This window comes from Furipterus horrens, unplaced genomic scaffold (genome assembly GCF_987537825.1).
Source record: "Furipterus horrens unplaced genomic scaffold, mFurHor1.1.pri manual_scaffold_6, whole genome shotgun sequence".
Lineage (NCBI taxonomy): Eukaryota > Metazoa > Chordata > Mammalia > Chiroptera > Furipteridae > Furipterus > Furipterus horrens.
The window spans coordinates 74276638-74291622 of NW_028327176.1; the positions used below are offsets into that span (position 1 = coordinate 74276638).

At 39.2% G+C, this 14985-nt stretch overlaps 1 protein-coding gene across 2 annotated transcripts in view; it reads right to left on the reverse strand.

Annotated features, from left to right (window-relative positions):
* The window catches only part of REV1 (REV1 DNA directed polymerase), an 80148-nt gene that overhangs the window by 15597 nt on the left and 49566 nt on the right, over positions 1-14985 (reverse strand). For both annotated transcript variants that reach the window (XM_090281784.1, XM_090281783.1), the window contains exons 10-14: positions 14277-14405; positions 11878-12032; positions 9957-10076; positions 1008-1228; positions 582-754 (exon numbers count right to left, since the gene is read on the reverse strand). In XM_090281784.1, the coding sequence (XP_090137910.1) occupies positions 582-754; positions 1008-1228; positions 9957-10076; positions 11878-12032; positions 14277-14405 (798 nt within the window). The remainder of the gene's footprint in view (positions 1-581; positions 755-1007; positions 1229-9956; positions 10077-11877; positions 12033-14276; positions 14406-14985) is intronic.

The following is a 14985-nucleotide window of genomic DNA, read 5'->3' on the forward strand; positions in this document are numbered from 1 at the left end:
ACAGGATCACATGACTGACTGAACCCGAGCACATTAACATACAGTATTCCCTCACTTATAACGGGTATTACGTTCTAGACACCCCCACCCCCCGCAATAGGTGAAAATTCGTGAAGTAGGAACCTTACATTTACTTTAGTATTTACATATATTTTAAGGCTTTATAAACCCTTCCCACACACTTATAAACCGTTCCCAGTCCTTTATTAACCCTTTCCACACTTTTATAAACACTACTTATGTTCTTAAACATATTCTACACTCTTAAACCTACGTAATTTTAACAACATATGTATACAGTACCGCAAAATCCTGCAATATATATAACAAAAAAATCCGTGATAAGTAATTAAACATATTTTTTAAAATCCCACGTTACAGTGAGGCCACGATAAGTGAACCGCGATATAGAGAGGAACTACTGTAATTCAAATGGCATTAGGCAGAGGCCTGGCTCTACAGAATATCAAATAACATCAGCGTTTACAGATATTTATTTATATGCTTCCTTGGTTTTCTATTAATTGTAATAACCTGCACTGAAATATTAATACCCAATATTATTTTTCAGATAAGCTTACCTGGCGATGTTATCACAAATTCCATGGCCTCCAAATTTTGCAGTTTCTACAGGGGCCCCTGGCTTTCGTACCATTATTTTGAGAGTCAGGCGTTTACCCTTCATGCCAGCAGCTTCAAGTCGTCTTTGAATTTCTTCTGAAAGACTTACAAGAAAGGCTTCTGCTTCTTTGGGCTATGGAAAGACATACATAGAAAAACTTCTGTGTTATGTCCTATATACCTAACAATTTCAATATTACACACGCACAGTATTCACTATCTTGCTAAGCATCTATTTAAAAACATGATTCTACAAGCTCTAGGAAGCGCAAGAGTTTTAAGACTTAATGTCAAGCACCGAGAGTCTGGTCTAGTTAACAAGATAGGACGGACAATGTGAAAATATCAAGGACAATATGAGGCAACACCCATTAAGAGATGAGTACCTGGGTAAACCTTATTCCATAGTTGATCTCAGCTGAAACAGATTTTCTTTCCTTCTCAGTTCGAACTGGTCTATCATCCAAACCACGGCAGAACCTATAAAGCATCTGACCTGTTTTGGGACCAAACTCTTTTTGGAGTTTTGCCATGGTCATATATTGCAAGTCTCCACAAGTTTTAATTCCCAAAGATGCCAGTTTGGATTCCATCGACTGTCCAACTCCTAGCAAAGGGGATATATTGAGTTCTTTAGTTCTACACATAAACTATGAAAAACAATTTATTAACATAAAATTATTAATTCACATTATGTAATTAATTAAATCAATTTTACATATTACATTATTAATTTAAATAATCTCCCTTAAAATTTTTAAGTGACATAACTAAAGCATCTCAAAGAATTTTTTACGCAAATCATGCTAGTAATTTCTAGAATCTTCTCAATTTGGGCTCCACATATACGTGAACCAAAAATTTTCAAATACGTATCAAGTAAGGTCTCAAAAGAATGTGATTTTTTAAAACTCTCACCCGAGGATATGTTCACTGATTTTAGAGAGAGAGGAAGGGAGACAGAAACAGAGATGTGAGAGAGAAACATTGATCAGCTGCCTCCCATATGCACCTGGACTGGGGTTCTAAACCCCAATCTAGGTATGTGATCTGACCAGGGATCAAATCCAAAACCTTTCGGTGTATGGGATGATGCTCCAACCACCTAAGCCATCCGGCCAGGGCAAGAATGCGATATTTATTTATTGCTAGGAATACCAAGATTTCTATCTTATTCACAAAGTCAGCTAATTAAGCTATAGTATGATTTACAGACATATGAGGAAACTCATGAATGTTAGGATTCCTTTATGATTTTGGTGATGGCCAAATTTTCCAACATAGTTTCAACCACATTTTCTTTAAATGAGAAGCAGAGTAAAAACATACAACATTGGCCCAGACCTGAAAATGTTACTTGCCATCATACTGGAAAAAGCAGTGCCAGTGATGTGGGGATGAGGGTCCCTAAGCAAACCAAGTGGCAGTAGCGGGGTTGGGGGAAGAGACTAATTTCTTTTGTCAACAAAGATTTTCTCCCTGAAAAGGTATCACCTTCCACAGCTGGGAGAGCACGCAACAGTCCCTGTGTTGTCACACTGTTCAAAATGTGAGGTGTGAGCCTCACCAAAGATGCTGGTAAGATTGTTTCTTTCAATTTGCTTGAAAGCTTACCAAAAATATACATATCTAGGAAAGATATTTAAAAGTAACTAAGAGAAACTAGAATTCTTATTAAAATGGCCTCCACACCATCAAATCAATACTATTCATCAATAAGGAAAAGATGGCATTTCAGGTTTTCCACAGGATCTTATCAGAGCTCAGAGTGAAGTCTGACATCAGCTCGTTAGTGTTACTTCTGGCTCCTATCCCCTCAGTGTCCTCAGTAAAAGGGACAACCAGTCTAGTATAATTTCTGCCAGAAGAACCTCTTTTTTAAAAAATATGTTTTATTGATTTTACTATCACAGTTGTCCTGATTTTTTCCCTTTTGTCCCCCTCAACCTAGCACCCTGCACTCCCTCAGGCAACGTCCCCACCACAGTTCATGTCCATGGATCATGCGTGTATGTTTTCTTTGGGTACTCCATTCCCAATGCTGTACTTTACATCCCCATGGCTCTTCTGTAACTACCTATTAGTACTTCTTAATCCCCTCACCTCCTCTTCCAACCCCCTAAGCTCCCTCCCACCTAGCAACCATCAAAACACTCTCCTTATCCATGATTCTGACTCTTCTTCTTGTTTGCTTAGTTTTTTAGGTTTAATTGTTGATATATATGTATTTGTTGCAATTATATTGTTCATACTTTTGAACTTCCACTTTCCCTTAAGTAAGTCCCTTAACATTTCATATAATAATGGTTTGGTGATGATGAACTACTTTAGTCTTTCCTTGTCTGGGAAGCTTTATCTGCCCTTCAATTCTGAATGATAGCTTTGCTGGGTAGAGCAATCTTGACTGTAGGTCCCTGCTTTTCATGACTTTGAATATTCCTTGCCAGTCTATTCTTGCCTACAAAGTTTCTTTTGAGAAATCAGCTGACAGTCTTATGGGAACTCCTCTCTAGGTAACAACTTGCTTTTCTCTTGCTAATTTTAAGATCTTTCTCTTTCTCTTTATCTTTAATCTCTGCCATTTTAATTATGATGTGTTTGGAGTGTGCCTCTTTTCATCCATCTTGTTTGGGACTCTCTGTGCTTCCTGGACTTGCATGTCTATTTCCTTCACCAAATTAGGGACATTTTCTTTCATTATTTTTTTCAAATAGATTTCCAATTTTTTGCTCTTTCTCTTCTTCCGGCACCCCTATGATGCAAATGTTGGACCTCTTGAAGTTGTCCCAGAGGCTGCTTAGACTATCCTTATTTTTTGGATTCTTTGTTTCTTCTTCTTGTCCTGATTGGTCGTTTTTTGCTCCCTTAAGTTCCAATGCATTGATCTGATTCCCAGCTTCATCCACTCTACTGTTGTTTCCCTGAAAATTGATCTTTATTTCAATTAGTGTATCCTCATTTCTGACTGGATCTTTTTTATGCTGTTGAGGTCCTCACTAAGTTCCTTGAGCATCCTTATCACCAGTGTTTTGAACTCTGCATCTCATAGATTGCTATCTCCATTTCCTTTAGCTCTTTTTCTGGAATTTGTTTTTTTCATTTGGGCCATATTTCTTTGTCTCCTCATTTTGGCTGCCTCCTTCTGTTTGTTTCATATGTGTTAGGTAAAGCTGCTATGACTCCCTGTCTTGGCAGTGTGGCCTAATGTAGTAGGTCCAGTGGCACAGCCTCCTCTACCTTCCTAGCTGGGTACTCAAGGTGCACCCTTCGTGTGGGCTGAGTACACCCTCCTCTTGTAGTTGAGCCTTGTTTTGCTTTTGGCAGGTCAATGGGAGGGACTTACCCAGGCCAGTCAGCTGAAAAGGACTGGTTGTGACTACTGACCACCACCTTCTGTGGAGGATCAGCTGTGCAGGGGCAGGGTGGTGGTGCTCTGATGTGGTCTCTAGCTGTCCACTGGATGCACACGCTCTGGGGGTTTCCCAGGTAGTGCAGACCAAGGTCAGTCCCCACCTGTATTCTGCCTGGGGCCACCCTGCCTGAGCTATAAAGCGATCTGAGATGGCTGCTACTTGTGCTGGGCTTGGAGATTCCCAGGCAAAGCCAAGCTATGACTTGATGCTGGCTTCTGCTAGTGCCAGGCCTGGGCTCATTGAGGCCAGCTGTTGCTTGTCTGAGGAAGTTGTGAAGCATGATCCAAGATCAGCCATTCATATGGAAAAGCAGCTTGGGTGGGTCTGTAAGTTGGGTGGGGTGTAGTCTCTGGGGATCTCCATGGCGGGTCAAACAGTGTTAGCCAGGTTGATGGAGTCTCAGATATGCCACCAGCCTGTTGGCTCTGTAGGGGAGGGTTTACAGAAAAGGGATAATGGCTTCTGCTGGTCTTAATGCCAGACCCTTCATCCCTGTGTGCCCCTGGTGCCTTTCAAGCTGCTCCCCTGGTGCTGGAGCTCAGAGGGAGTGAGTGTCAGTAGATGAGTCGATGAGTGGGTTCTTTAAGAGCAACTGCTTGGGATGCCAGAAGTTTCTTCCACCAACTTAATCCTCACTGGGTTGTGCAGCTAGAAGTTGTGGGGACTTATCTTCCTGGCACTGGAACCCTGAGCTGGAGGGCCTGGTGTGCGGCTGGGACTCCCCATTCCTTAAGATATCCCTCCTGAATATTTATCCACCACACGTGGCTGAGGGATCAGCCCATTCCAAGTCTGCGCCCCTCCTACCAGTCTGGATGGATGTGGTTTCTTTAATTCCGTAGTTGTCAGACTTCAATTGAACTTGATTTCTGAAGTGTCTGGCTGATGGTTGTTCTGTATTTTAGTTGTAATTTTGACGTGGTTGTGCGAAGAGGCGAGACACACCTGCCTACTCTGCCATTTGACCAGAAGTCCAGAAGAAGCTCTTGAAGCAGTTATTAATGACACAAGGTTAGGCAGTTGTCTACTTCCCAAAGGACTTATGGCCAAGGAAGTGGGCTCGACAAGTTTAAACCAAGAGAATGTATTCCCTGAAAGATGTTAAGGGTGCTACCTCCTACCTGTGCCATTTTAGAGTTCAAGTAAGAATGGAGAACAAAGGAGAATACCAGAGTCTGAATTAATAATAACCCAAAAAAATTCTCCAGAGGAACACTTTATAAAAGTGGAACCTCTTGAGTATTTGTCAAGATAGGGAGGAGAACCACAAGGAAATGGACAAACCATATACTGGTTGGACAAAGTCAGATAGACAAGACGGACACTTTCCTATTCATGTTCAGGGAAGGCTTTTTGTCTTTATTTTTTTTCTTTCTCATCATTGCCCTCTTCCCATTCTCAAAATGTAACCATGATCTTTCCCTTACAGATCTGGGAGCCAATCTGTTCTCATTGACTTACAAAATCAGCAAGAGGCAATAATAAGTCTGGATTTTGTGTGTGTGTGTTAGGGTGATGCAGGGGACACCTATAGTTTTTTGAGAGTATATTAAACAGAATTGTTATTCACTAATAGGTTCAGAAGAAAGGCTATTATATTAAACCACCCAATTAGCCACAATCAACTGAATCTGACTGGCCCTGTAGAGAGGAAGAAAAGATTATTCCATTAAAACCTTATCTAATGCAATAGGATGGGTCTGAAGACCAGCTTGGGAGGGAGGCATAGGGGTGGGTCAACCTCTAAATCCTATTACCTTGAGTGGGCTGGAAAAATTAAGGTTGGAATCAGCACCAAAACCCCGAAAGGTGGCTAGTTTGATGACTGCATCATTTAAGTGTTTATAAGAAATGGAGGCATGGCTAAGGAGAAAGTATTAGGCTCTTGAGGCTTACATTGAGTGTAGCCACCTAGAAAGAAAAATATACTAGCTTAGAACCAAGTCACAGAGAAAGATAAAAGAAAATCAAAGACGTGGAAGGTCCTGGTCAAGCGACTAGGACAGAGACTCATCATCTCTCCTTGAATGGGAACAATTCCTTTAGATTAGAAATGGCCAATAATGTCTCCTCCTTGGCACCCAGAAGTAGACAGCCCAACAGAGACCCAGGAGAGTCAAGTTTCAGAATGAAGTTTTCACAACTAAATGAGTGCTGTTCAACAGAACTGCCTGTGATAGTGGAAACGTTCCATACCTGCACTCTTCAATCCAGTAGGCACTCGCCACAGGTGGCTACTGAGCACTGTGATGTGGCTAGTACAACTGAGGGACTGGATCTTAGTTTTACTTAACTTTAATTGGTGTCACTAGCTTCCCTTGCCTAGTAGCTGCTGTATCACAACAGTGTAGATCTTTATGTACATGTTCATGGTACTTCCGTGTGAATAAAGAGATGGAAAGCACAGACCGACTGCACAAACCCAGAGTAGGCCAAACAGGCAGAGAAGGTCCTTAAATTAAGGGCACACATACAGGGTGATAAGCCTTTCAAAGATCCTAAGAACACACAGAAATAGCTATTGTACTTAAACAGTTGTTGGGGACAATCCTGTCTTTCATTAGATAAACATCTTATTAAGTAATTTACTTGTTGGCTAACATATAGCATTCTGTGGAGTTCCCTAAAACAAACTTAACTAGAGTGTTTTTCCTTCTTATGTAGCTACGACTAATGTATTACTGTGTGAGTCATATTGTGTGCTAATAAATAATAAACATTTAGGGCCAAAAATAGCTTGTGGAGGACAAGAAGCGAGGTGTGTGAACAATGAATTTCTCTTGGTTATTGGTTAGAGAACAAAATTTCCTCAAAGCATGTCCCACAAGATGTTAATAAGTATTACATATCCAGCTTCAAATATCTTTGGGAGATTAATAGTTTTCTAACAAACAAATAGGTTTCTTTATTGTAAGAATTCTCAGAACTTTTACTGTGTGGGCCCTCCCCTACGAAGGTTCCCTCACTTATGTAAAATCCATTTTTAAACAACAGCTGGTACCCCGTAGGTCACATTTTGGGAAAATATGGATTCAATGCCACCTTCAGGACAGGGATAACAGGACATTCTGCATACCTGAAATGGTCTAAATTAAGAATTTGGGGTTTTATAACAGTCACTAGTTTAAACACATGAAAATCACACAATCTGGGGTGAAGAGAACTGGTTTTTTGAAGGAGAAAGGATGCTACACAAGGAGAAGAGAGCTTGCTAGGGGAAGCCAGCCTTGCTGACCCCCTACCTTTCAGACATCCCTCCCCTAGGAGATTCAAGGCTGTGCCTTAAGAACTTGACCAGGACATGTAACCTCATACTTGCCCTTCAAGAAATAAAGTCCCTCTAGCCAGGAAGCAAGTAAAGGTGAAAGACAAGATTGCCAGGTCAAGGAACTAAAAATTCTCTAATTCTGTGTAAAAATATCAACAATAAACAAATACATCCTACAAAAATGACTCATTTAAAGATGGTGTTACGGACTGAATAGAGTATTCTCAAAATTCCTATGTGGAAATCCTAATACCCAGTACCTCATTATGTGGCTGTAATTGGAAATAGGGCCTTGAAAGGTAAAATGAAGTCATATGAGTGGGCCCCAATCCAACATGAATGATGGCCTTATAAGGGGGGGAGATTAGGACACCGATGCACAGAGAAAATATCATGTGAAGACATGGAGAACAAGGACATCTATCTACAAGCCACAAAGAGAAAGGCCTCACAAGAAACCAATCCTACTGATAACTCAATCTTGGCCTTCTAGCCTCCAGAATCTTGAGAAAATACATTTCTGTGGTATTTTGTTATGGCAGATGTAACAAATTACTAGAGATGGCTGGAATAATAAACTTGAACTCAAATTTCCCATGCAGCTCTAAATATAATGTTTTTTAAAAAATATAAAACTGCAATAAGATATATAATTAAACTGTTTAAATTGTGTTGTCTAAATAGGTCCAGTGAGTCCTCACTTAACCAACAGGTTCTTGGAAAACTGTTACTTTAAGTGAAACAAGGTGTAAGAAAACCCATTTAACCCTAGGCTAGTTTATATAAATAGTTAAGTTTTTATGGAATACTTCTGGTCACAAAACATCACCAAACTTCTACAGAAAGATCCTAACTAGTTCCAATGTTAAATACTGAAATAAATGTGAGCTCTGCATACATTTAAGAAAGAGTGATGAAACCAAGTAAGATCATTCTTTTCCAACTTGCTGATTCCAGGCAGTGGTGGTCAAAGCTTCTCCCAGCAGCTCAGGGCACCAGGCGGGACCCCTCCCTGGAAGGGATGCCCTTCAATTGCAGGGCCACACACACACTAGATATGTTGAGTCCCCTCACATGAACAGTTCTCTGGGATGTAGGAGGAACCCGGAGTTTCCGAAGAAAACCCATACGGACATGGGGAGAACATGAGAACTCCACACAGACAGTGGTCCTATGGGAATTGATGTTTATTTTTCCCATCAACATCATAAACAAAATGACATAGAAACAAATGACATCATTCAAGGACTTACTGTAACTTGTTAGCTTGATTGGTATAGGGTTAATTACTCAAATTTAACTTCAACTGGACCCTCACAATGTCATATTTCACATTCCTGACACTAATATATTCTTTTAAGTTATTTATTAGGGAGTCAGGAAGCTTTAAAATTAACCCATCATAAAATGGCTTTTCGGTCATTTAATATTTTATGGCCTATAACAGAAATTTCTTAGTTCAGATATACTTTCATTAGGCTTAAAAATATACAACTAAAAATACCACTAAACTCATTTTTAACAAATGAATTAAAAACTTTCATCAAAAAATGTGCTGCCTTGAACTTTCCCCACCACAAACATAAGGGAGCTTTGTGAAGCTGATAGACTGCTTTAGAGCAAACAGGAGAGGATTATCCGATATAGCATCAAGGTCTGCTGGTATGTGGTTTAGAAAAATTTCTTAGAAAGAGACATCTACCATAGAAAACAAGTCTAAATATTTAATAATTGTAAAAGGAATTGTCCTATCCCCCCAAATTATATCTATTCAATGCTGGCTGGCTATCTATCTATCTATTTATTTACTGTAATCCTCACCTGAGAATATGTTTTTATTGATTTTTAGAGAGAAAAGGGAGAAGGAGAGAGTAATATTGATGTGAGAAAGAAACACTGACTGGTGACCTCCTATACACGCCCTGACCAGTGATTGAACCCTCAACTTTTTGGTATACAGGACAACGCTCCAATCAACTGAGCCACCTGGCAGGACACAATTCAAGACCTTTTAAAAGGCAACCATTTTTCAGTTATAATTATCTATATTTGATGATTTTGCCATAGAATGATTTGTTAGCCACACAGTAACTACATAAAAATGTAAACTAACTCAACATCCTGTCCCTTTGGCAAGAAAGATGTAGATGGAAGTTCTACTTCACCCTTTTTGAGTTAGCAAAACACATTACTTCATCTTCAGGTTTTATTCTTCTGAATATGGTCCATACACTTTATACTTTCAATTAAAACTATCTGCTTACTAAAATTAAAAAACTGTCACTAGCTCAGCTGGACAATTTTATAAATAGGTGACTCAATTTATCTTTGACCTAGAAGTGCACTATTTCAATTATGACTTATTTAAAGGACCAAAAGCCAGTTTCATCATATTCTCTTTAAAATGATTTCTTAGAATTCTTTATCTTGTTACTTGAGAAATACTTAAAGTAAAACACATCAGAAGCAAAAGTAAATGTAACATTAAGTTCCTGATAAATCAATTGAGACACTTATTGTGAAATTCCAAATTTTCTCATGGCACTTAAAAATAAACAAAATATTTAATTCATGTTTTAGAAAAAAGAGATACATCATAAACTTTTAGCACTAATAAATGTTTATAATAAATGTTAAAAAAATTTTTTTTTTACCTGGTAGACTAGTAACTAGCTGGCCTCTGATAAAATCATCAACTTCTTCTGGTTTTAGGTGGTACTGGCCATCTGGCTTTGCTTTTCTGGTTGCCATTCTAGCCAGGAGAATATTAGAACCTATACAGTAAAAAAAAAAAAAGTTATTCAAGAAATACCACAATTTTAAAATTTCTTAACAAAAACACCTACAGACAGGTTGCTGGGCAAATTTCTAAAAACAATGAAAATAAATAATTTCTAATATTGATCACTTCAAATACAGTATAAAACTGGCAGAATTTTGTTAAGTATAATAGATTATAACCAGCATGGTTACTAGATAGAGGTTACTCTTTGTTTCAAAATACGTACCATTTCAACATCTCCTACCCAGGTAAAGGAATACAGAGAAAACAGTGCTAATGATTGTGATTTACGGAAGTTGACGGCAATAATCAGAAATCAGTTCATTTACTAATAATGGATCCAGGCTAGATAGGGAAATAAGGCCCAATGAATGCTATCAAACTGGAGGAAAAAAAGAAAACCCAAAGAACCAGAAGTCTCACTTTATAACACGTGTAATAGAAACTGAGGGTCTGAGAGATTTAGAAACAAAGATGGATACTGACAGTGAGGTTCAAGCTGTGGGTATGAACACGAAAACCAGAGCAGAAGAAACGCTGCTGAGAAGGTGTCAGGGGCCTGATAAATTCAGATGTCAGGGGAACTTGTATGTAAATAATAGCATCTCTAAAAACTGTGGAAGACTTATATAAAGGACATATCTTAATTTTATGGAAGACTTATGTAAAAACTATGTGTTTTCCCAGGGTAAGCATCTAGATATTCATGAAAGAAAAAGTTCTAGAAAGTCACACCAAAATAATAAAAATGGTGAGTTCTAAAGAAGAAAAGAGGGCTGACAGGAAGAAATACCATGTGGAAATTTTGTTTCAATTATGTGCTTGAATTTAAAAGAATGTATGTATGCACATCATCACACTTGTACATTAAAAACACAATTAAAATTTAAACCAAAAACTAAGCCTGTGCCTGATACTGGACCACAGAAGATTAAATCCTAAATAAACAATGAGAAGGATCTACTGGCCAAACACCAGGCAGGCTAGCTAGTAACAGAGGGAGGCTATTAATGTATTAATCATGTTTTACTTTCTTATGATAATTATTTTTAATTATAATTTTTTATTCACTGATCTTGAGAGAGGATGCGAAGGGGGGAAGCTAAGAGAAAGTCCCCCCTCCCAGCCTGTGGCAAACAGAGCGCGGCAGGGACAAACTAGATCCACGTGAAAGAAGTGCAAGAAAAGGGGTACCTTGGCAAGAGGTACTGAGTAGGCTCAGAAGGGGGAGGTGACTCAGGGAAGCCGAGGTATGAGAGAGAGGGTTCCAGGGGGCACAGAAGGATAAGTGACGGGAGTTAACTGAGGAAACAAAGTGTGAGGCATAAGGATAAAGCAGATAACGGAGAGCGATGAGACCATCACTGGGGGCACTGTCAAGAGGGAGAGCGCTGGAACTGCGAGTGAAGACAGGACTGGTCAGCACTCCAAGAGGCTGAAGTCCCAAAAGTAACTTAATTTTAGCAGGTCTCAAACCTGAGAACACTGAACTTCACATACAACAGCCCACGCGGCTTTTGAAAAATAAAAATACACTGTTTACAAATACTGAATTTAATTCTCCCCATTTTTGAAGAACAAGTAAGAATAATTACAACTTGTTTATTCCTAAGATATTATCAACAATTTACTTGCATTTCCAACACTTTTACCTCATGTACTGCACAATTTTGAGCAATGCTAAGGTGGTAATAACAAAATATAAAACTCACTCCTAAAAATTAATGATATTCAATGATCCCAAAGCAATGCTTTGAGCAATGTGAACAATAGCAGAGAAGCTGCGTACTGACCGATTCCAACAGAGGCAGCACAGTTAGTCTGGTCTTTGATTTCCATGCGGACAGCATTTGCAAATTCATCAGGAGTAAGTCTGGTCTCTGCAAGGATTTCAGTGATGTCTACCAATGCCTCATCACAACTGACTGCTTCGATGTTATGTGTGTAGCTGTCAACACAAGGCAAAGGCAATGAAGCACAGCTAGAGCTTGCCACTCGGTCACAGAAGTTGCATATACAGTCTTTCCATGGTATCTTTCTGCAACATTTTCTCACAAGACTTAAGATGATAAAAAATATTAGCATTTTCATTAAACTGGCCCAAGGGTCATTCAGGCACATAATTTTTAAATGCAAAGTTAATTAGTAATGTCTCCTTTTCCATATTATCTACTGAAAACACAGCAGAAATGATCATTCCAGTGTCTCTATACTGAGAATACCTTTGTAAACCTCCGAATAGTTAAAAAGTAGTGGGTGAGTTAGAACTGTCAATATTTAATCTAAAAATTTTTCAGGCATGGTTTACCAGAATTCTTAAAGAATAAAAAAATCACACAAATCTGTCAAATAAATAATCAATGCTGTCCTAAGCAAAAATACCACAATTACACATCGTGCACAGCAGCAGTCCTAGGGTTCAGTATATAGTGGCTACTCGCCCCAAATGCCTTTCTGAAAGGACACCATTTACATTCCCAGCATGCAGAAACATTTGGGCTTTTGTTTCTGGTCATGATCTACCCACACACAAAACTTGTTTTAATTAGCTAGAGAAGAGGAAAAGGAAGAGGAGAGTTGCTATGTGGTTCCAATGTTGATTAAATACATGGACCACAAGTGGGAGGCAACCAGAGAGGCCTCAGGATCAAAATGTATCTTCAGTAACCCACTTGGTAAAGTATACTAGGAGCGACAGGCCTCATCTTCCACCTACACCTTACTGTAGGTAACAAATCAGATTTAGGCTTAAATAAAGGGTGACATTTGTAAGAGCAGAAGAGTAAAGCTGAAAGAGCGAAAGCTGCCCTGAGGCATGGTGACTATGACAACTATGAAGCTGAGGTGGGTTTCTAGAGAGTGGTAGGAGAGTAACAGGGGCTTTTTCCTCCAAGGACAACCACATGCCACTGAAACCCTCCTGATCTGAGGTCCAGGCTGGCAGGCTGCTCTGGGACCCAGAGCAAGCGAGGACCACTACTCAGCTGAGCCACCCATCCCCAGCCCTCATTTGGACACTTCTACTGACCTCAGTTTTGGAACAGGGTTTAAGCAGCACACTTTTCACTTGGCAATATGAACATTCTTGTATTTGGATCATAAGGACAGCTGTGGCTATGCCTGGGTCTCATCATGTAGCACTCAATCCTACACACTAATTCCAGATAACTTCATCTGTCCCTTTATATTTTCTCTCTCCTGCTAAAGTAAACTCCACAAAGGCAGAGAGACCAGATCTTACTCTTCTTTGTAGGACTAGCTGGATCAACAGTTGTTTGTTACCAGTAGGTACTCAATAAATAGGAATTCAAAAATAAGACACAAGAAATTCAAGGAAGAGGTGAACACAGAGGCAAAATACCTATTTCTTAGAACATCAATACAGCCCAAGGGTCAACACACCTTGGCCCACTGCCCAGATGCCCAGTTTGGTACGTAAAATGTAGTAGAACACAGCCACACCCATTCACAATATACCATCTGCGGCTGCTTTCACTCTGCAAAGGAGAGTTGAGTGGTTGGGACAGAGACCTTACATGGTTCATTGTAGAGAAAATGTGCTGAGTCCTGCTTTAGAGCACACATGGTCTGGCATATACTTATTTTAAATTTTGAATTGATATTAAACATACCTATACTGTAAATATTTTAAAAATTAATCTCCTTTTCTCAAGCCAACTAATCAAACACCTGGAAACTATTACTAAAACTAACTTTCACAAAAAGGAAGTTTTGGCATACCTATGTCATTTTAAAAGACAAAGGGTTTTAAAGAGTCTCTATTGTTAACCATTCAGTTCTAATTTTAAACAAAACTGCAATTCCAATGTAATAAAAGGGAATAACCAGGTTTAAAAATTCCAGTCCTTTATCTGTCTGATTCCATGTAAAAACAAACAAACAAACAACAACAACAACTAGAACCACTGATTACAAGTTGTGGAGATAGAGAATCAGATTTTACATTTGATTCTGATCAAGTTCAGCAGTGTAAAAGGCAGAGCTACCAATTGCTGGAGTTTCTCAAAGAAAGGAAAGAAGGCCGTCAGCCTGGGATGCTGAGGAAAGGGTCCTAAGAGAAAAAACTAGCAAAAGTGACTCTGACAATCTAAAAGAAACTGGACTCTGTTTATATCAGACAGAAGAAGCAGGAGAACACAGACACACAGTGACGATACATCATATACTGTACCTTGCCAATGTCTCATACATCGTGCGTGCAACTTCCTTATATGCATGAAAATCATATGGAACAGCTTGAAGATTAGGACAAAGTTGTTTAGCGTACCCAAAAAACATTCCATTCTTAATACCAACTTGTCTAGAGAAAAATATAACACAATGGTGGTTATACTAAAGAATAGTAAATGCAAAATAAAATATCAAATATGTTGATATCATATTCCATGCCACTAATATACCAATTTTCATTTAACTCCATTCCCATTAGGGGTAAAAATAAGCATTAAAGAAACTTACAGGTTTGTTTCCCTTCCCAAAGCAAAATCACACAATTATCTGATTAATGTAAGTGACATGTGGTGAGTGGTAAAATGTTATCAAAGGGTTTGGCTCTCGTCTGCAATAACAAGTTCCCCTAAGACTCAGATCTCTGGGCCCTTTGCAGAGATGCCAGCTGCCATATGCTGGTGACATCACAGACACCACAGAAAAGGAATGTGCTATGAAAGAGAGCTCTTCTTCTCATGCATGGCATGATGTGGCCAGGGCTCATCCCTCAAAGATGAACATAACACAAAGAACAATACAAAACAGTGCTATGTGACAAAGACAAAATGTACTCATCCAACTACCACCCAATTCCCAATTGACCAATCCATGCCCCAAAAGTGCCTCCACAGTGGCTGAGGTGCCAATGGCACTATGTATGGAAGGACATC